A 23990-nucleotide genomic window follows, 5' to 3' on the forward strand; every position below is an offset into this window, starting at 1 on the left:
TGTAAACATATAATTTCCATTAAAAATAAACATTCTGAGGGCAAAAAGGTTTATAGAACTGGCCCAAATGTACACAACCAAGTGATAGACCACAGCTTGCCTTAAACTTGGTAGCCTGCATCAAAACACCCATAATTTTACATACTACATCACAATTTAAAAACACCTGTGAATATGCAAAAATGTGAATTATAAATCTCACCATGTGTCAGTCTCTTGAAAATTCTGGTAATGGTAATATCCTTCTCTCTATGGAGAAAAACCCATTCAACAGCTGGTCAAAATGTGAAATATAAAATTTCTAACTCTTACTTCTATATCTAAGAAAGAGAGATGTTGCAATTCTGGTAGATGTGGTAAAGAAATTTCCCTATGGATTCTCAAACACTGTCTTCACCATGATCTCAATGAAAACATAAAGAAGCAAAAGTTTCATCCTTGACCTGTAAGTGGAATTTAAAGAGGTTTCCCTCAGAGGTTATGAACCTTAGGATTGAATCTCAGTTTCCCTCAGGGTATGGAAATTTCCCATCATTATAATTTTCCAAGACACAGTTATTTATGGTTTTACTTGCTCAAGTGTTTGTAAAAATTGTATGACCCCAATCAGTTAGTTGGTTTTTTTGGGGTTTTTTTTTTTTTTTTTTTGGCTTCTCCTGGGCTTCTATTTTTAGGTGCCTTCAATTCCCTTCATCTTGAGAAAGAGAAAACTGTATAAATTAGGACAGAACATAGTCCCTTTGCAGGCTGTCTGTATATTTACTAAATGCAAAAGATGAGTTCTGGGATAAGGCATAGCATCAGTCCACAAAGGCAGGTACTGTGCAGGGACTAGAGCAACAGCCATGCTTACTAAAGAGTAACAACTTTTATGTGTGAATGTTTTTCATGCAAAAATCTATACAGTAACCCAGAATCTGCTTTTCTTCTCTCAGTACTTGATATGCCATAATTTTAAAATTAAAAGTACAATTTCCAGATATTAAAGAAAATTTTCTCTTTCTCTTTTTTTTTTTTTTTAGAGAAAGATTGACAGTTTGTTTACTCTGATGGAATGTAGCATTGCAATTGAAGCTGGAGGGAAAAAATCAGGGCTTAGCTCATGAGGTCCCTACAGAGAGTCTATACCAATGAGTGTGCCCCTCTATATACTCTTGTATTCTACCTATTTTTAATGTTTAGTCATACTCCCCAGAAAGTAACAGTATTGAAGTGATTCATCAGAAAGGTAAATATTTGTAATTGCCTTGACTTCATTTGCACATGGTATTAAGGGACAAGTGCTATTATACTTTCAATGAAATTTTAGATGCTTTTCCTGACATGGAATAGCCATCTGACATGGACCACACTCCTAGCGGGGATATTTTAAAATTATGACTCAACAGCAGGACTCCAGCAATTAATCCTGGAACCCTGGTTCGTACTTCAAAACACATGTAGCATCTTCTATTTTATTCCAAGTCCTGATTTACTTAATCCTTTATTATTTGCTTCAGCTAGAGGAAGTGAGTGGGATAAGAAATATTGTGATGATGGGGTAAGGCAGAAAATGTAACAGGTATGTTATAGAAACAGAGTAAATTCAGAGAAACCTTACAAATCAGAAAAGAGGGAAGGACACAAGGAGCAAAAAGCACAAAGAGTGTGTGAAATGAGAGGATGATGTGGAGGAGAGTTAAGTGACAATATGGCTCTTTCACAAGTGCCAGCGGCTGCAACGGCACACAAGTGCAGCCGAGAGGAGCTACCCCACATCCGAGGTCAGGGGCAGCGGCCGAGAGTGCCAAGCTGCAATGACGCAGGAAGGTCAGAGAGGAGCTACCCCCCGCCCGAGGTCCCGGGCGGTGGCTGGGAGGAGCTACCCCATGTCCAAGGAGCAGTGGCTGCACGGGCGGAGGAGGGCCTAGAGCAGCTACTGAATGTTCAAGGTCAGGAGGGGCGGTGGTGAGGAGATACCCCTCGTGCAAGGTAAGGAGCAGCAGCTGCACTTCGCTGGTGCATTAGTGAAGAGATACCCCACGTCCAAGGTAGGAGAAACCCAAGTAAGACGGTAGGTATTGCAAGAGGGCATCAGAGGGCAGACTCACTGAAACCATACTCACAGAAAACTAGTCAATCTAATCACACTAAGACCACAGCCTTGTCTAACTCAATGAAGCTAAGCCATGCCCTGTGGGGCCACCCAAGACGGGCGGGTCATGGTGGAGAGGTCTGACAGAATGCAGTCCACTGGAGAAGGGAATGGCAAACCATTTCAGTATTCTTGCCTTGAGAACCCCATGAACATTATGAAAAAGCAAAATGATAGGATACTGAAAGACAAACTCCCTAGATCAGTAGGTGCCCAATATGCTACTGGAGATCAGTGGAAAAATAACTCCAGAAAGAATGAAGGGATGGAGCCAAAGCAAAAACAATACCCAGTTGTGGGTGTGACTGGTGATAGAAGCAAGGTCTGATGCTGTAAAGAGCAATATTGCATAGGAACCTGGAATGTCAGGTCCATGAATCAAGGCAAATTGGCAGTGGTCAAACAGGAGATGGCAAGAGTGAATGTCGACGTTCTAGGAATCAGCGAACTAAAATGGACTGGAATGGGTGAACCTAACTCAGATGACCATTATATCTACTACTGCAAGCAGGAATCCCTTAGAAGAAATGGAGTAGCCATCATGGTCAACAAAAGAGTCAGAAATGCAGTACTTGGATGCAATCTCAAAAATGACAGAATGATCTCTGTTCTTTTTGAAGGCAAACCATTCAATATCACAGTAATCCAAGTCTATGCACCAACCAGTAACGCTGAAGAAGCTGAAATTAAACGGTTCTCTGAAGACCTACAAGAATTTTAGATGTAACACCCAAAAAAGATGTCCTTTTCATTATAGGAGACTAGAATGAAAAAGTAGGAAGTCAAGAAACACCTGAAGTAACAGGCAAATTTGGCCTTGGAATACGGAATGAAGCAGGGCAAGGGCTAATAGAGTTTTGCCAAGAGAACCCACTGGTCATAGCAAACACCCTCTTCCAACAACACAAAGAAGACTCTACACATGGACAGCACCGGAGGTTCAACACCAAAATCAGATTAAGTATATTCTTCGCAGCCAAAGATGGAAAAGCTCTATACAGTCAGCAAAAACAAGACTGGGAGCTGATTGTGGCTCAGATCATTAACTCCTTATTGCCAAATTCAGACTTAAATTGAAGAAAGTAGGGAAAATCACTAGACCATTCAGGTATGACCTAAATCAGATACCTTATGATTATACAGTGGAAGTGAGAAATAGATTTAAGGGACTAGATCTGATAGATAGAGTGCCTGATGAACTATGGACAGAGCTTCATGACATTGTACAGGAGACAGGGATCAAGACCATTTCCATGGAAAAGAAATTAAAAAAAGCAAAATGGCTGTCTGAGGAGGTCTTACAAATAGCTGTGAAAAGAAGACAAGCAAAAAGCAAAGGAGAAAAGGAAAGATATAAGCATCTGAATTCAGAGTTCAAAAGAATAGCAAGGAGAGATAAGAAAGCCTTCCTCAGCGATCAATGCAAAGAAATAGAGGAAAACAACAGAATGGGAAAGGCTAGAGATCTCTTCAAGAAAATTAGAGATACCAAGGGAACATTTCATGCAAAGATGGGCTCGATAAAGGACAGAAATTGTATGGACCTAACAGCAGCAGAAGATATTAAGAAGAGGTGGTAAGAATACACAGAAGAACTATACAAAAAAGATCTTCATGACCAAGATAATCATGATGGTGTGATCATTCATCTAGAGCCAAACATCCTGGAATGTGAAGGCAAGTGGGCCTTAGAAAGCATTACTATGAACAAAGCTAGTGGAGGTGATGGAATTCCAGTTGAGCTATTTCAAATCCTGAAAGATGATGCTGTGAAAGTGCTGCACTCAATATGCCAGCAAATTTGGAAAACTCAGCAGTGGCCACAGGACAGGAAAAGGTCAGTTTTTATTCCAGTCCCAAAGAAAGGCAATGCCAAAGAAAGCTCAAACTACCACACAATTGCACTCATCTCACACCCTAGTAAAGTAATGCTCAAAATTCTCCAAGCCACGTTTCAGCAATACGTGAACCATGAACTTCCTGATGTTCAAGCTGGTTTTAGAAAAGGCAGATGAACCAGAGATCAAATTGCCAACATCCACTGGATCATGGAAAAAGCAAGAGAGTTCCAGAAAAACATCTATTTCTGCTTTATTGACTATGCCAAAGCCTTTGACTGTGTGGATCACAAAAAACTGTGGAAAATTCTGAAAGAGATGGTAATACCATACCACCTGACCTGCCTCTTGAGAAACCTATATGCAGGTCAGGAAGCAACAGTTAAAACTGGACATGGAACAACAGACTGGTTCCAAATAGGAAAAGGAGTACATCAAGTATATTGTCACCCTTCTTATTTAACTTATATGCAGAGTACATCATGAGAAACGCTTGGCTAGAATAAGCGCAAGCTGGAATCAAGATTGCTGAGAGAAATCTCAATAACCTCAGATATGCATATGACACCTCCCTTATGGCAGAAAGTGAAGAGGAACTAAAAAGCCTCTTGATGAGAGTGAAAGAGGAGAGTGAAAAAGTTGGCTTAAAGCCCAACATTCAGAAAACAAAGATCATGGAATCCGGTCCCATCACTTCATGGGAAATAGATGGGGAAACAGTGTCAGACTTTATTTTGCGGGGCTCCAAAATCACTGCATGAGTACAGCCATAAAAGTAAAAGACACTTACTCCTTGGAAGAAAAGTTATGACCAACCTAGATAGCATATTGAAAAGCAGAGACATTACTTTGCCAATAAAGTTCCATCTAGTCAAGGCTATGGTTTTTCCAGTGGTCATGTATGAATGTGAGAGTTGGACTGTGAAGAAAGCTGAGCAACAAAGAATTGATGCTTTTGAAGTGTGGTGTTGGAGAAGACTCTTGAGAGTCCCTTGGACTGCAAGGAGATCCAAGCAGTCCATTCTGAAGGAGATCAGCCCTGGGATTTCTTTGGAAGGAATGATGCTAAAGCTGAAACTCCAGTACTTTGACCACCTCATGCAAAGAGTTGACTCATTGGAAAAACTCTGATGCTGGGAGGGATTGGGGGCAGGAGGAGAAGGGGACAACAGAGGATGAGATGGCTGGATGGCATCACTGACCGATGGACGTGAGTTTGTGTGAACTCCAGAAGATGGTGATGGACAGGGAGGCCTGGCGTGCTGCGATTCATGGGGTTGCAAAGAGTCGGACACTACTGAGCAAATGAACTGAACTGAACTGATGGGTCTTTCAGAATTTGTCCAGTAGTCCATGCTTTCTGACAGATTAAAATTTCATCCTGATCAATAATTAATTAAATTATAGCATTTGTTTTAAATCTACAAATATAGAGAACTCAAATCTGAATCATTTCTTCTGTTCTTTAGGATTGTTTATTCATGGGAATATAGCAACTAATTTACCAACTAAAGCTTTGTGATATGTTCTAACAAATAGTAAATCTAGTTTCCCATCTAGTTTTCCTATTCTTCTCTTCTTCTGTCACCCAGCTTATTTAAAGACAGGCACATATGCATATAAGTTTAGAATTGTTATATCAATTTCCATGAAAATATGCTTTGTCATTGGGGCCAGTTTAAGGAATCTATTAATCATTCAAGTGGAATACCATGGAGGAATTTGGATTTCCAGGTCTCAACCTCAAAGAATCATTGCTCAAAGAAAGTGTGCCAAGAAAGATGGGATGAAACACTGCTGGTGGATTTTGTAAGATGAGAAGTGAGTGGTGAGAGTTATGTTGAATAACATAGAGGGCATTGGTGACCCAGAAAAGAGAAATTTAACTGAAGTGTGGCTGAAAGGGTTTAAACAGAACAGAAGGAAAGAAATGGGAGACAAGTGTTCAAGAAGTGTTTTGTAAGAAAGAGGAGAGAATCAAATGAAAGAGTAACTGATGAAGGAAAAGGAATCAATGGAAGATTTTATATGAAAGATGAAGGGTGTAACAGATTTGCTTCCTTGCTGATGTAAAATTATCAAGTAGATAGTGAAATGTAGATAAAATAGATTTAGAAGCTATTTTTAGACCAATGTCCTCGCACAAACAAGAAAGAAATAAGGTCTAGAGTACAATAAAGAGGTTGATTGTTTTACATAAGAGCATAGATAATGAATGCATTTTTAAGAGTAAGTAGTTCAGTTCAGTCGCTCAGTCATGTCCGACTCTTTGCGACCCCATGAATTGCAGCATGTCAGGCCTCCCTGTTCATCACCAACTCCAGAGGTTCACTCAAACTAACATGCATCAAGTCGGTGATGCCATCCAGCCATCTCATCCTCTGTCGTCCCCTTCTCCTCCTGTCCCCAATCCCTCCCAGCATCAGAGTCTTTTCCAATGAGTCAACTCTTCACATGAGGTGGCCAAAGTACTGGAGTTTCAGCTTTAGCATCATTCCTCCCAAAGAACACCCAAGACTGATCTCCTTTAGGATGGACTGGTTGGATCTCCTTGCAGTCTAAGGGACTCTCAAGAGTCTTCTCCAACACCACAGTTTTAAAGCATCAATTCTTTGGCGCTCAGCTTTCTGCACAGTCCAACTCTCACATCCATACATGACCACTGGAAAAACCATAGCCTTAACTAGATGGATCTTTGTTGACAAAGTAATGTCTCTGCTTTTGAATATGCTATCTAGATTGGTCATAAAAAGGTAGTAAATATCTGAATGGGTGCTGGAAATTGGTAAATATAGTTGTAAGAGTCTAAGGAAGTTCCCTTCAGACAGCTTACATTTTCAGAGTGAAATAGGAAGTAAGCTTATTTAATGTCTCCAAATAAGTTGGATATTTGCAGTAGTTTGGTTTTTTTTTTTTAGACCAATACTCTCCTTCAAATTAAAATGCTATCTTATTCCTACTTTGTAATGTCTTTGTATCATAAATAGTACTGAAATTTTCTACCGTAATACACAGATTAGATTATTTACAATCAATTATCCACAGTGAGTTTCTTTAAAAAAAAAAGCAGCAAGACCAAGATTTGTTTCAAAATAAGAGCATTAAAGAACAAAACAAAAAAAAGTGAGCAGTGAGCTGAAAAGTAATGTATTTAGTGAATAAAGCTATTTCATGTGAAGAAATTGTGCCTCAGACGGTAAAGTGTCTGTCTACAATGCGGGAGACCCAGGTTCAATCCCTGGTTTGGAAAGATCCCCTGGAGAAGGAAATGGCAATCCACTCCAGTACTATTGCCTGGAAAATCTCATGGACAGAGGAGCCTGGTAGGATACAGTCCATGGGATCACAAAGAGTCGGGCACAGCTGAGCAACTTCACTTCGCTTCACAGAAAAGAGAAGAGATTTGTGGGCTCTAATTGCAGGTAATAACTTCAGCATGAATGGTCAAAGAATGACCTTACTTTGTAGCAGAAGCACGGCAGCAGAACCGCGGTGGCTGCCACGCACCGTGCAGAAGCGCTGCAGAGAGGAGCTACCCCTCGCCCAACTACAGGGGTGGCAACCGAGAGTGCCAGACTGTGAGGGCACAGGAGCGGCTGAGAGGAGCAACCACACGCCAGAGGTCAGGTGCGGCGGCCGAGAGGAGTTACTTTGTAATACAAAATGTAAATTCTGCACCTACTCTGATGCTGGAGAATTACCAAAAATATTATTTAGCTTTAGGGATCTCATTATGAACCTTCCATTTCTCATAATTAAAATAGTAAAAATGATCATCAGAAAGTTCTCAGAGAGATCAACATTTACAAACTGTCAGCAGCTTTTTCTTCTTTTTTGACATGAGACAAGAAAAATAATTATTAGGTGAATCCAGATGTTCAATTTTAAGATATTGTAGGCAGCCAGTAAACATCATCTCTGTTCAGTTCAGTTCAGTTCAGTCGCTCAGTCGTGTCCAACTCTTTGCGACCCCATGAATCGCAGCACACCAGGCCTCCCTGCCCATCACCAACTCCCGGAGTTCACCCAGACTCGTCCATTGAGTCAGTGATGCCATCCAGCCATCTCATCCTCTGTCATCCCCTTCTCCTCCTGCCCCCAATCCCTCCCAGCATCAGAGTCTTTTCCAATGAATCAACTCTTCGCATGAGGTGGCCAAATTACTGGAGTTTCAGCTTTAGCATCATTCCTTCCAAAGATATCCCAGGGCTGATCTCCTTCAGAATGGACTGGTTGGATTTCCTTGCAGTCCAAGGGACTCTCAAGAGTCTTCTCCAACACCACACTTCAAAAGCATCAATTCTTCGGCACTCAGACTTCTTCACAGTCCAACTCTCACATCCATACATGACCACAGGAAAAACCATAGCCTTGACTAGATGGACCTCTGTTGGCAAAGTAATGTCTCTGCTTTTGAATATGCTATCTAGGTTGGTCATAACTTTCCATCCAAGGAGTAAGCGTCTTTTAATTTCATGGCTGCAGTCACCATCTGTAGTGATTTTGGAGCCCAGAAAAATAAAGTCTGACACTGTTTCCACTGTTTCCCCATCTATTTCCCATGAAGTGATGGGACTGGATGCCATGGTCTTCGTTTTCTGACTATTGAGCTTTAAGCCAACTTTTTCACTCTCCACTTTCACTTTAGCAAAAATCAAATGGACACTGTGCAAAGATGCATGTGTGCATACAAAGTCGCTTCAGTCATGTCCTACTCTTTACAACCTTATGGAGCCCACCAGGCAAGAACACTGGAGTAGGTTGCCTCGCCTTCCACCCAGGGATCTTACCAACCCAGGGTTCGAACTAGCGTCTCTTATATCTTCTGCATTGGCAGGCGTGTTTTTTACCACTAGCACCATCTGGGAAGCCTGTGTGCAAAGATGTTTGATGCCAAATTGCTGAATTATCCATAAACACATGAAGGATTTGATTTTTAATTATTCTTCTAATCAAAATTATTCTGATGCGGATAATAATTTTTGGACTTAGAAGTCAAAAAATAACAGATTTCTTCATCAGAAGAAATCTGTTTAATTTTCACATCTCACCTTACATCACATTCCCTCCTGTCAACTGATTATCTTCAGTTCAGTTCAGTCGCCACTGACTGAACTGAACTGTCTGACTCTTTGCAACCCCATGAACAACAGCATGCCAGGCCTCCCTGTCCATCACCAATTCCTGGAGTTCACCCAAACTCATGTCCATTGAATTGGTGATGCCATCCAACCATCTCAACCTCTATCCTCTATCATCCCCTTCTCCTCCTGCCCTCAATCTTTCCCAGTGTCAGGGTCTTTTCAAATGAGTCAGCTCTTCATATAAGGTGGCCAAAGTATTGGAGTTTCAGCTTCAACATCAGCCCTTCCAATGAACACCCAGGACTGATCTCCTTTAGGATGGACTGGTTGGATCGCTTTGCAGTCCAAGGGACTCTCGAGAGTCTTCTCCAACACCACACTTCAAAAGTGTCAATTCTTTGGTGCTCAGCTTTGTTTACAGTCCAACTCTCACATCCATATATGACTACTAGTAAAACCAGGGCCTTGATTAGATAGACCTTTGTTGACAAAGTAATGTCTGTGTTTTTAATATGTTGTCTAATGTGGTCATAGCTTTCCTTCCAAGAAGTAAGCATCTTTTAATTTCATGGCTGCAATCACCATCTGCAGTGATTTTGGAGCCCAAGAAAATAAAGTCAGCCTCTGTTTCCACTGTTTTCCCATCTATTTCCCATGAAGTGATGGGCCCAGATGCCATGATCTTCATTTTCTGATTGTTGAGCTTTAAGTCAACTTTTTCATGCTCCTCTTTCACTTTCATCAAGAGGCTCTTTAGCTCTTCTTCACTTTCTGCCATAACAGTGGTGTCATCTGCATATCTGAGGTTATTGATATTTCTCACCACAATCTTGATTCCAGCTTGTGCTTCCTCTAGCCCAGAGTTTCTCATGATGTACTCTGCATATAAGTCAAATAAGCAGGGTGACAATATACAGCCTTGACATACTCCTTTTCCTATTTGGAACCAGTCTGCTGTTCCATGTCCAGTTCTAACCATTGCTTCCTGACCTGCATACAGGTTTAGATTTCCCATATGCTAGGTGAGGGAGGCAGTTTAAAAGGGGTCAGTATCTCTCTGCTGCTGCTGCTGCTGTTGCTGCTAAGTTGCTTCAGTCGTGTCCAACTCTGTGGGACCCCAGAGACAGCAGCCCACCAGCCTCCCCCAACCCTGGGATTCTCCAGGCAAGAACACTGGAGTGGGTTGCCATTTCCTTCTCCAATGTATGAACGTGAAAAGTGAGAGTGAAGTCATTCAGTCGTGTCCGACTCCTAGCGACCCGATGGACTGCAGCCTACCAGGCTCCTCCATCCATGGGATTTTCCAGGCAAGAGTACTGGAGTGGGGTGCCATTGCCTTCTCCCAGTATCTCTCTAGTGACAGGCAAAGCAAAATCTGGAGGAAAAGAAATGTCATTTGGATTTTTAAATCCAACTCTATGATGTAACAGCAAGAAAAAATTTCCCATAGTTAAAGAAAAATTAGGTCTCTATAGAGTTACTTTTTTCTCATAAAGGGCATAGCTACAGGCACTAGATTCTGAAGTATGTTGACTCCCGGTGTAAGTGATTCTTATTCTGCCTCTTTAAAGGAGAAATAACAGTAGCAGAGAATTTTGGCAGTCCTGTAGTCCTTATTAAATAAAAACTACTAAGTATAGTATGAATCTGAGATTGTACTTGCTTCCAACCATCTCTGGAAAAGACACTTGGAAACATGAAATCAGATAATTCTAACTCCTATATTATATATATATACATACATATATATACACCCTTACTTTTTGGTATTAATTTGTATTAAGAAAAAACAAGTTACTTTTAGACTTAAATTCACTCAACAATATTTATTAAGCACAGCATGAAGTAATAAATACAATCTCTGACCTTATAGGGATTACAAATTTGTTGGAGGGAAAAGAGAAAACAAAAGCCAAGAAATAATTGCTGAAGTTTGATTTCTGACATTGATACTAAGGATATCATCAGATTAAGAGTTAAAGAGTTACCTAGAAGAAAGTCATCAGGGAAAACATCTAAGGAGATGACAGTTCATCTGAAAGAAGAAACAAAAAAAAAATAGTGCCAGAGAAGAACTCTGGGAAAGAGAATTTCAAGAGTAAGCAGTGTCAGAAAAGCAAAAGCCATAAACTAGAAAAGGCTTGAATTATACAAAAGGCAGGAGAAAAATGTAGAGAGAGAAAGAGAAAGTGGGCGGAGCCTTGTGAGAAAAGGAATGGAGCACACACTGCACTGGGGAGGGGGGAGTAACAGGATTACAGTCTTAGCCTAATTTGCACAATTAAATGACACCAGCGACTACTGTATCCTCAATAGATCCGAATGAATGAGAGGGTAAAAGCACATTGTCCTTGTAAGAAAAAATTGCTCTTAGCATGTAAGCTAATGACCACACAAGGCCCCTTGTTTCATCCACAGTTTCCTCATGGCGTTTTTCACCTCCATGTTTCTCAAGGTGTAGATCAGGGGATTTAACATGGGTGCAACGATGGTAAAGGACACAGCCATCGCCTTGTCTATGGGATAGGTGACCACAGGCCTCACATACAAGAAAATACAAGGCACAAAGAACATGAAGACCACCATGAGGTGGGAGCCACAGGTGGAGAGGGCTTTACGCCGCCCTTCAGAGCTGCAGGACTTCAGGGAGCAGAGGATGACCACATAGGAGGTGACGAGGATGAAGAAGATGGCCACACACATCACCCCACTGTTGAGGATAACTAAGAGACCCAGGATGTGGGTGTTCATGCAGGCCAGTTTCAGCAACGGAAACAAATCACACATAAAATGATCAATGACGTTAGGGCCACAGAAGGGAATTTGATACATGAAGAGAAGCTGCACTGTTGCATGGGTAAATGCCCCCACCCATGACCCTCCCAGTAGTAGGCAGCACATCTGAGGCCTCATGATGGTCATGTAGTGCAGGGGCTTACAGATGGCCACATGGCGGTCATAGGCCATCACGATGAGAAGGATGATGCCCACTCCACCGAAGAAGTGGTCAATGAAGAGCTGGGCCATGCAGGCTTTGAGGGAGATGGCAGTGCTCTCAGAGAGGGAGTCCACAATCATCTTGGGGGCAATGACAGAAGAATAGGTGACATCCGTGAGAGAGAAGGACATAAGGAAAAAATACATGGGTGATCTCAGACTCTGACTTGTGACCACAGTTACCACAATGAGGAGGTTTCCCAAAATGGTGGACACATACATGATTAGAAACACCACAGAGAGTATTTTCCGCAGCTCTGGATTCTTTGCAATGCCCGAAAGAATGAATTCCGTCACATTGTTGGGATTCCCCATTTACTATGGGCTGATGTAAGCTTATCTCTCTGAGCTGGAAAATCTACAAAAGAATATGATTCCAAATTAGCAATTATTATGAATTTTGGATATTTTTTTTTTTGGACTCTCTCTCACACCCTCTTGACTTACCTTTTCCTTCAGCCATCAGTACAGCAACTAGCTACAAACAATTGGATCCTGATAACACCTTGATCCTTGTCATTCCCTGTATAACACCTCTCACCAGTGTATCTCTTGCTTTTCTGACACTTGCTGCTTGAGACTCTTAGAAGACCCTGCTTCATCACCCTGGGACATCAACCATGTGGTGATATGGAGAACTAACATACCTTTAGGAAATCCTAGATCACCAGTCGATAGAAGCCAGTGGATAAATGGTAACCAGCCTAGCACAATCTAAGATTCAGATTTGCTCCTCCCCTGTTTCACTCTCCCCCATTCACTGCCTTCATTTTCTTTTCCAAAATGAACTACCAACACATAAGTCCTCTCAGCTGCTCCTTTTAGGAACCTCAAGCTAGGAAGCTGACCTTAATGTATCACTGGACATACCTAGTAACCTCAGAACATTCTATTTCAGCTCATTTGTTTCATATGCTTATTGATTACTAGAATGTTCTAGTTGAAGAGCCTGCAAAGCAGGTAGGTCATATCCCAAAGGCTCTCCACTTATTAAGAACTATACTCTTTGTATCTGCACTTCTTCCTATCAGATTGGATTATTATTGCATACCATGACTATTTGATAAATCTCTCGTGTATTGGGCACTAGACTATCCCATGAAGCATTTTCTTCATTTTAGAGATAAGATGCTGAGGCAAAAATGGGTGAAAAATGACAGCAAGTTCCCAAAGATAATAAACATTGAAGCCAAGTTCAAGTCCAGGTTTTCCTGCATCAAAATCAATGCCAACAACAACCTATATTGCTCCTTTTAGTATAATGTTGAGTACTCAATATGAAAAAGATACTGAAAATTCAGTAATTTCCATATCATGACAATACAGAGAGGCAAATTTATACTTCCTGTGCTTATCTTATTCAATAATTCTACAATAAAATCCAATGATTAATTAATGATGAGACTACAGTGAAGAATATTTTTTATTATAAATATAATCCTGAAACCATGATTTATAACCTTTACTTACCTCCCAAGATTCTAATTATTTTCCAAAAATGCTGATTAAAGAAAACAAAAGCTTAAATCTTTCTTTGCTCCAGGAAGACCCAGATTCAACTTGGGCAGCCTAATCCTAGCAGACAAGCCCGAGTGAACATAAATCCTTTCTTCCATTTTTTTCTTCTGAAGGGGTGCACCCAGATAAAGCCAAAGATTCTAAAGAATAATAAAAATATTAACAAAGCAACAAATCCTTTTTGCACTCACTATGTGACAGCAAGGTGTTTTGTCTGCTATTTGCATTATTACATTTATTTTCATATCACTTGGGACAAGGTACTGTCACAGATCTCATCTTGAGGATGAGGAAACAGAGGTTTAGACACATTGAGCATCTCAGTTAAAAAGAGCAGAAATTACAAATCCATGTCATCTCATTTTAAAACACAAATTCATAGTCTTTGCCTTATACCATTAAAGAAATGAATAGTGGCCTCCATTGACTAAATGCAATTGTTACCACAGTTGAATGATGAGATGGTACGACAAGTGCTTCATTAGCCAAGGTCTCTTTGCAAGGGATAATTAAGCAGAGGCTGTCTTGGGGGACCTCTATTAGAGATGATTGCTTTAAATGGGAATGCAGACTACAAAGTCTCTGAGACTCCTGTAAACACCTAAGACCCACTCTTAGGATTACCCTCTTACTGAACAAAATTATACAACTTTCAGGACACTCTTTGCAAATATACAATGTAGATTAGCTTCAATCACTCTCATCTCCAGTCTAAGAACTTCAAAAAATTTTAATAGCACAAATGAAGTAGAAAGGACCTGTTCTTGGAAATCAGGAAAGCTGGGTTTTATTCCAGGTTGTCCCTCGCACTCCTAGGTTAGGTTGTTACATTGTTCACTATCTGGGCCTCAGTTTTCTCATCTAGAGAATGAGGTAGCTCTGGCAGGTTATTAGAGAACTGGGGTTCAGAGGAGCCAGCATAGAGACTCTGTTCCCATCAAACACAGCAGCTCACCTCCTATCTACATTAAATGTTTACATTTCTAAGTAATATTTCCTCTGAACTATCTCATGGCTTCAAATATTCTAAAACAAAATATACTATACTAAGATAACAATGTCTTTCTATTTTAATATATATTGACTACTAGTTCACATATCAGCTTCCTATTTTGAAATTCAAGACCCCCAATAAAACTAGTCAACTTCATCTTTTTCTACAATTCCCTCTCACTGCCATAAAGCCCATACATAACTGTCAGAACACATTTGATTGTGCTTTGTACAGTGCATTAAATCCATGGTGTCAAGAATGAACAACACAATTGTCCACTGCAGTCAAGACATTTCCTGACTACACAACCTATAAATCCTGTAAAAATAAAACAATAAAACAACAGTTCAAGTCATTAAATGTTCAGATCAGATCAGATCAGATCAGTCGCTCAGTCATGTCCCACTCTTTGCGACCCCATGAATCGCAGCATGCCAGGCCTCCCTGTCCATCACCAACTCCCGGAGTTCACTCAGACTCACATCCATTGAGTCAGTGATGCCATCCAGCCATCTTATCCTCTGTTGTCCCCTTCTCCTCTTGCCCCCAATCCCTCCCAGCATCAGAGTCTTTTCCAATGAGTCAACTCTTTGCATGAGGTGGCCAAAGTACTGGGGTTTCAGTTTTAGCATCATTCCTTCCAAAGAAATCCCAGGGCTGATCTCCTTCAGAATGGACTGGTTGGATCTCCTTGCAGTCCAAGGGACTCTCAAGAGTCTTCTCCAACACCACACTTCAAAAGCATCAATTCTTCAGTGCTCAGCCTTCTTCACAGTCCAACTCTCACATCCATACATGACCACAGGAAAAACCATAGCCTTGACTAGATGAACCTTTGTTGGCAAAGTAATGTCTCTGCTTTTGAATATGCTATCTAGGTTGGTCATAACTTTCCTTCCAAGGAGTAAGCGGCTTTTAATTTTATGGCTGCAGTCACCATCTGCAGTGACTTTGGAGCCCAGAAAAATAAAGTCTGACACTGTTTCCACTGTTTCCCCATCTATTTCCCATGAAGTGATGGGACCGGATGCCATGATCTTCATTTTCTGAATGTTGAGTTTTAAGCCAAGTTTTTCACTCTCCACTTTCACTTTCATCAAGAGGCTTTTGAGTTCCTCTTCACTTTCTGCCATAAGGGTGGTGTCATCTACATATATAAGGTTATTGATATTTCTCCCGGCAATCTTGATTCCAGCTTGTGTTTCTTCCAGTCCAGCGTTTCTTATGATGTACTCTGCATATAAGTTAAATAAACAGGGTGACAATATACAGCCTTGAGGTACTCCTTTTCCTATTTGGAACCAGTCTGTTGTTCCATGTCCAATTCTAATGGTTGCTTCCTGACCTGCATATAGTTTCTCAAGAGGCAGGTCAGGTGGTCTGGTATTCCCATCTCTTTCAGAATTTTCCACAGTTTATTGTGATTCACACAGTCAAAGGCTTTGGCATAGTCAATAAAGCAGAAATAGATGCTTTTTGGAACTCTCTTGCTTTTTCCATGATCCAGCAGATTTTGGCAATTGCCAACATTAAGTGTTAAGGAGTTATTATTTGAGAGTACTGTGCTAAAATCTTTATGGTTTTCTTTTTTAGTTCCCACAAAACCATATGAAATAGGACCTAGCATTATCCTGATTTTCTAATGCAGTGAATAAGGTTTCAGTTCAGTTCAGTTGCTCAGCTATGTCCGACTCTCTGTGACCCCATGGACTACAGATTCCCAGGCTTCCCTGCCCATCACCAACTCCCGGAGTTTACTCAGACTCATGTCCATTGAGTTGGTGATGCTACCCAACCATCTCATCCTCTGTCATCCCCTTCTCCTACCACACTCAATCTTTCCCAGTATCAGGGTCTTTTCAAATGAGTCAGTTCTTTGCCTCAGGTGGCCAAAGTATTGGAGTTTCAGCTTCAAAATCAGCCCTTCCAATGAATATTCAGGACTGATTTCCTTTAGGATGAACTGGTTGGATCTCCTTGCTGTTCAAGTAACTCTCAAAAGTCTTCTCCAACACAACACTTCAAAAGCATCAATTATTCGGTGCTGAGCTTTCTTTAGAATCCAACTCTCACATCCATACATGACTATTGGAAAAACCATAGCTTTGACTAGATGGAACTTTGTTGGCAAAGTAATGTCTCTGCTTTTTAATATGCTGTCTAGGTTGGTCATAATTTTTCTTCCAAGGAGCAAGCGTCTTTTAATTTCATGGCTGCAATCACCATTTGCAGTGATTTTTGGAGCCCCCCAAAATTAAATCTGTCAGTTTCCACTGTTTCCCCATCTATTTGCCATGAACTGATGGGATCAGATGCCATGATCTTAGTTTTCTGAATGTTGAGCTTTAAGCCAACTTTTTCACTCTCCTCTTTCACTTTCATTGAGAGGCTCTTTAGTTCTTCTTCACTTTCTGCTATAAGGGTGGTTTCATCTGCACATCTGAGGTTACTGATATATCTCTGGCAATCTTGATTCCAGCTTGTGCTTCATCCAGCCTAGCATTTCTCATGATGTACTTTGCATATAAGTTAAATAAGTAGGGTGACAATATACAGCCTTGACATACTCTTTTCCCTATTTGGAACCAGTCTATTGTTCCATGTCCAGTTCTAACTGTTGCTTCTTGACCTGCATACAGATTTCTCGGAGGCAGGTTATGTGGTCTGGCATTCCCATCTCTTGAAGACTTTTCCACAGTTTGTTGTGATCCACACAGTCAAAGAGTTTGGTATAGTCAAAAGAATAAGTAGATGTTTTTCTGGAACTCTCTTGCTTTTTCGAAGATCCAGTGGATGTTGGCCATTTGATCTCTGGTCCTTTGTCTTTTCTAAATCCAGCTTGAACATCTGGAAGTTCACAGTTCACATATTACTGAAGCCTGGCTTGGAGAATTTTGAGCATTACTTTACTAGCCTGTGAGATGAGAGCAACTGTGCAGTAGTTTGAGCATTCTTTGGCATTGCCTTTCTTTGGGATTGGAATGAAAAGTGACCTTTGGTCCAGTCCTGTGGCCACTGCTGAGTTTTCCAAATTTGCTGACATATTGAGTGCATTACTTTCACAGCATCATCTTTTAGGTTTTGAAATAGTTCAACTGGAATTAGTGTATAAAACTTGCTCAAAGCTTCTTTTTTTAATATAAATTTATTTTAATTGGAGGTTAGATTTAATTACTTTACAATATTGTATTGTTTTTGCCATACATCAACATGAATCTGCCACAGGTATACACGTGTTCCCCATCCTGAACCCCCCTCCCTCCTCCCTCCCAGTACCATCCCTCTAGGTCGTCCCAGTACACCAGCTCAAAGCCTCTTGATGCCTATGTGATTAAGTTGATACCTCAGCTCACTGACCACAGCCCCTCCACAAATTTTACACCCTGTCTCACAAAACTGTCATGAAACTCAAAGGAAGTAAGAGACATGAGAATGTTTGGAGAGCACTATCCAAATATTCATTATGATTATCTTCCATTCCTATAAGCTCCTGGCCTTCCTTTCCCATGTTCCTGTCATTTGTTAAACTAATCTATTACACTCATCTTTCAGATTCACATCATCTCCCAAATCTCCCTCACCTGTTATTCTGGATATTTGTTACATGTTTCTGTATAGCTTGCATATCAGAAGTAATTCATTTATCTCCTTATTTAGCTAAATTAAAAAAATGATTAATGTTTATGAAATAAATAAAAAATTATGCAGCAAAAATCGAAGGTCTTTCTTAATAAACATTTAACCAGTTCATCATATTTTTAAAAATATAAATTTTAAAGAAATATCAAAATTTCCAAATTACTTTATTTATAATAAAAGAAAATATACTATACAGTCCATGGAATTATATAGGCCAGGATACTGGATTGGGTAGCCATTCCCTTCTCCAGGAGATCTTCCCAACCCAGGGATCGAAGCTGTATCTCTTAGGTCTCCTTCATTGGCAAGCTGATTCTTTACAACTAACATCACCTGGGTCTATTAAATACTAAATTGACTAAAAGGGTATCAGTTACTCCTAAACACTTAATAAGATATGTTTCTGAACTGACTTGAAGAGGGTTCAGGAGGGGGAACACATGTATACCTGTGGCGGATTCATTTTGATATTTGGCAAATCTAATACAGTTATGTAAAGTTTAAAAATAAAATAAAATTAAAAAAAAAGAGATTAGAAAAGCATTATAATTTCAAGATGGAAAATTAGAACAAAGAAAAATAAGGATATATAAAAGCATAGTAAAGAAAAATAAAAAGAATCAACTAAATAACTCTATTATACAAAAAAAAAAAAAAAGAAACCTTCAAAAGCAACTTGTTTCCTAAAACACTCTTTAAGCCAAAAGTAGAATATTTGTAATTAAATAATTTATTTTCATAGATTGTAAAAGCCAGACATGCCCCATGAGGGATAGCTTAAATAGATAGATAGATAGAAAGGTTAAAGTAAAAAACCCTCTCCCAACCATAAGCACTCACTCATTTGATCCTCTATTAACAGTTTAGTAAATGCTCTTAAGATATGCATTTGTATTTGGTATATATATCATCATTGATGTGTTTCACTCTATATGAACATATATAAAATATAATAATTCACTTAAAATACTAATTACAGCTTGTGTGAGCATTATCTGTCAATATAGATGAGTTTTCCTTGATTTTAATTGTTACATATTATTCCATTTCATTGTTACAATATAATTCCTTTAGTCCATTTTTGCTTGAAATTTATTTCAGTTTTAATATTTTACCTTACATGCAGATACACAATGAACACTACTTACAGACATCTTCACTTATTTCTGTTGGAGAAATCTATGTCATCACCAAAACAAAAAATATACATACATTTACATTTGACAGATTCTGTAGCATTGCTCTCAAAATCCTGAAGTATCTTTTATTCCCCCAAAATAGTGTATTAAAAACTAATTTTCCCCACAGCTTTGCCATCACTAAATATTAGGAACCTTGAATATATTAAAAATAATGATGCAGAAAATCATCTCATTTTGATTTGAATTTGCTTAATCATTCAGTCTTAGAATCTCATTGGTGATATAAACAACAAATGTTAGTTCCCAGAATTAAAGCTGTGCTGTGTGCCTGTGAACTAATTCATTCATTCGTGTTCAACTCTTTTGTGACCCCAAAGACTGTATAGCCCACCAGGCTCCTCTATCCATGGAATTTGCCGGGCAAGAATACTGTAGTGGGTTGCCATTTCCTCCTGCAAGGGATCATCCCAACCCAGGGATCAAAACCATGTCTCCTGCATTGTCAAGCAGACTCTACCCTTGAGCCACTAGAGAAGCCCAAATCAAAGCGATATAGTATCTATATAGAGATATATGATCTATGCATGCTAAGTCACTTTAGTCATGTCCAACTCTTTGTGACTCTATGGATTGTAGCCAGCCAGCTCTTCTGTCCATGGGATCCTCTAGGCAAGAATACTGGAGTGGGTTGCCATGCCCTCCTCCCTCCTCCAGGGGATCTTCCCCATGCAGGGATAAAAGCTGTGTCTCCTGTGTCTCTTGCATTACAGGCAGATTCTTTACCACTGAGCCATCATCTATACACATATCCTAATCAAACTAATAATAAATTATTTAGTATATTCTATATATCAGATATTTTGCTATTACTTAATGTATGTTTTCTCACTTAGTCCTCACATCTAACTATGAGGAGACATATTGTATGACTGAGATAAAGCCAAATGATTAATTTGCTTAAGGGTATACAGTCAGTAATTAAGAAAGCCCAGATATGAACCCAAGAAGCCAACTCTAAGTTGATATGTGTTTCTTGTGTCTGAATTTCTCATTGAGCTTAATGATTTATTCAATAAAATCTTGGATAACAGGAAGTTATAGCAAGGTATTTAGGGAGAGCCTCTGGGTCATCATTTTTAAGGAGCAACAGTGTGCTGTGTTTCTTAGAAGACTCATGCCCGAGCACAGGCATCATCAGCAGGCTGTCTCTAATGAAGGACGTTAAAAGGATTGTTTCTGTCCCTAAGTCTTCCTTCCTTCACTTGCTTTCCTTGAAAGAGGAATAGACATGTAATTATATACAGCAGCATAATTTTGGATAGAAATTAGTATATCATTGTAGATACAAAAATTAATGCTTTCTTGAAATGACTCCAGAGGCAGGGGGCTTCAACCCTGAACAACCATTTGCTTCACCCTCAGGACCAATGCTGACACCACCCATATAGGCAGAGCTCCTCAGAAATAAACATCTGTGTTTTACTATATATATATATATATATATATATATATATATATGCAAATTTAATATGAATTATATATATATATATAAATTTAATATATATATTGAATAACTAGAATCAATAATTTATAAAAACAGAAAGAAAAATACTAAATAAGGTCTTTGTCAAAGGTGACTAATAGAAAAAGAAAGGCAGTTGATACAAGAGGAACACAGAAATATATCTATGTATATACACATATATGTTGCTTGTATACTACATATACACACAGAATGTTGCTTGAAAGAAGGGAAGCACAATATGTCTAAAACTATCCTATATGTACCAGCTACTCCCATTCCTCCCTTTTCTAAGACAAACCGCTGACATGTAAACACACAATTTATTTGCTAATCTCATGATCTGGATAGAGACCAAAAGGCAGACACTTAAGTTCTGGCAATTTGCCCAAAGAGTTTAAAGTAAATTAAGCAAAAAATTGTTGATAACTCAAGACATTTCAACCTGAGGCTAAAATTTGTTTATACAGACAAAAAAGGTCAGCAACTGACATCTTAAATAAAATTGTATATGTATATGATTCAGTAATCTCAGTGACCTCAAAACAGTAATTCAAATTAATAAGACCATGTTTAATGCTCAAAAAAGTTGTTAAAATCATCTCCAAAACTCAGTTTCATGTAATCTCTCTAATTACCTGATGATCTCTGTAACTAGAAGGCAGAGAGTGTGTGAATAATTTTCTAAGATCATGTCAGAATAATCAAAAGTCTGACTCCATTCAGGATATACTTACATGAACTTTTCTCTACAAAAGGTTTAGAAATCATGATGCATTATAGTTGAAACTTAGAAAATTCAAGTATGGAATAAAATAAATCAGGATCACACTGGAAGCATATCATCCAGTCAATGGGAGGTAATTTTGATAGGACCAGAGTTTCTAATGATTTTGAAAAACACATTTAAAACATATCTAAATGTCCAAGGATTTATATAGGAAACAACCTCTGTGGATAGGAGTAGAATTTAAATGTGAAAGTTTTCTAAAAAAGGCAGCCAGATATAAACAGTTTGCAAAATCATTCATGGAACTGCCTGCCATTTAGCTATATTTGAGTTTAATTTGCAAACAGTTTCCAATACATATCTTAGGGAAAAAAACATCATTACTAAGACATTTTCCTTTGGGCAATAGACTTGGGTTAAAGAGGACAGAGTGTTATTTTCAAATGACACAGGATTTCAAGAAGTGTAGACTTGCATTAATTCAACTGCACCCCTTTGAGGCTGTGTCTCCACTGACTGAGACTCTAATCACCATACCAATGAATTCCCACCCACTCCTGCAATGATCCACATTTCCCAGGAGTGGAGCCTCACTGGAGCTAGGCCAAACTGATGCTCCACAAACACACAACCAGATCATGGTGGGTGATAACTGTTGAGTTATTTGTTGAACTAAGTTCTCTTCTTCAGTAGAAGAATAACCACACAATGATTCATCCGCCTGATGATAGAGATGAAGAAAAGTCAGTAGGACTTATTCTTGATCACCTCGCTAGCCCCATCATCTGACCTGGAGTTCTCTGTATCTTTTTTTTTAATTTATTTAAATTAATTGGAGGCTAATTACTTTACAATATTGTATGGGTTTTGCCATACATTGACATGATTCAGCCATGGATGTACATGTGTTCCCCATCCTGACCCTCCCTCCCATCTCCCTCCCCATCCCATCCTTCAGGGTCATCCCAGTGCACCAGCCCTGAGCACCTGTCTCATGCATCGAACCTGGACTGAGGATCTGTTTCACATGTGACAATATACATGTTTCAGTGCTATTCTCTCTAATCATCTCCCCCTTGCCCTCTCCCACAGAGTCTAAAAGACTGTTCTATACATCTGTGTCTCTTTTTCTGTCTCGCATATAGGGTCATCATTACCATCTTTCTAAAGTCCATATATATGCATTAGCATACTTTATTGGTGTTTTTCTCTCTGTATCTTTTAAGACTGCTCTTAAAATAGTATCACATCTAACTGCCATTATAAAGCATTTAAAAATGCTCCTCAGCAAGAAAAAAGAAAGGCTAAATTCTTTCACATTCCTTAAAAATTGGTATTCTCAAATAGCATGTTTAAAATTTAAAAATATTTGGGGTTTAGGACCATTATTCTTTTTCTACTGTTAATAATATAAAAAAATCAGTATCCTACATTTGCAACACACTTCACAGACTATAACTAGTCCAATAAACATACTTGACCACACTCGAAGAAGTCTCCAGAGAAGCAAGAGTCTCTCAGTTTTACTGAAGGTCAGGTCATGGGCCAACCTCTGTGCTTGGATTAACTTTCCTAACATTCTAAAGTTACTCCATGCTCTCATTTAACAATATAGACATGAGTTAGGGCAACTTGAACTTGCAAGATGGCTCAGATGGTAAAGAATCTGCCTGCAATGCAGGAGACCCGTGTTCCATCCCTGGATTGGGAAGATCCCCTGGCAGATGGCATGACAACCCACTCCAGTATTCCTGCCTGGAGAATCCCCTTGGAAAGAGGAGCCTGGCAGGCAACAGCCCATGGGGTTGCAAAGAGTTGGACATGACTGAGCGACTAAGCACAGCACACAACACAGGGGAGCTTAGCACAATTCTCCTTTCCAATATTGCTCCCAAAAAGGTACTTTGTTGGATGTTTCATTTCCTTAATCGCTTCCTCTTCTGAACTAGGAATGCCACAAATTTGCTACCTTTTTTATATGATATATGTATGTCTGTGCATTACATATAAAAACAGTAAAAAATGTTCATCCCCCAAGAAACCATTTTTACTTACTTGGGAAATACATTACCCTCATTTCAAATGCATGTTTTTAAATAACTTGCTTGTTTTTGAAAATAGAAGAAGGATAGTATGGTTATTTAACCTCTGAGTAAACTGAAATTTTAGCTGTGCTTCAAACAACTACACAAATCTATATCCAATTTTTCTGTCCTACATCACCCTCTCATAAAATATTCTTCATATTACCCATTACTAACAAAACTTTATTTTTCATTTGTTTACTTGCTTATTACTTACTTACTCACCATTGAAATTAGTTCCACACAAATACAACCCTATTTGTATTATTCAACATCGTATACCTAAATCCCACAGCTTTTTTTTTCCC

The 23990-nt window shown here is 39.3% G+C and overlaps 1 protein-coding gene across 1 annotated transcript; it reads right to left on the bottom strand.

Moving 5' to 3' along the window:
* Positions 1 to 11247: 11247 nt before the first annotated feature.
* Positions 11248 to 12771, bottom strand: LOC102413641 (olfactory receptor 4C6-like). The gene has a single exon (XM_006047593.3). The coding sequence runs from the start codon at positions 12366 to 12368 to the stop codon at positions 11439 to 11441; it is 930 nt and encodes a 309-aa protein (XP_006047655.3). The 5' UTR covers positions 12369 to 12771; the 3' UTR covers positions 11248 to 11438.
* Positions 12772 to 23990: the final 11219 nt, after the last annotated feature.

This window comes from Bubalus bubalis, chromosome 16 (genome assembly GCF_019923935.1).
Source record: "Bubalus bubalis isolate 160015118507 breed Murrah chromosome 16, NDDB_SH_1, whole genome shotgun sequence".
In the NCBI taxonomy this organism is placed as follows: domain Eukaryota; kingdom Metazoa; phylum Chordata; class Mammalia; order Artiodactyla; family Bovidae; genus Bubalus; species Bubalus bubalis.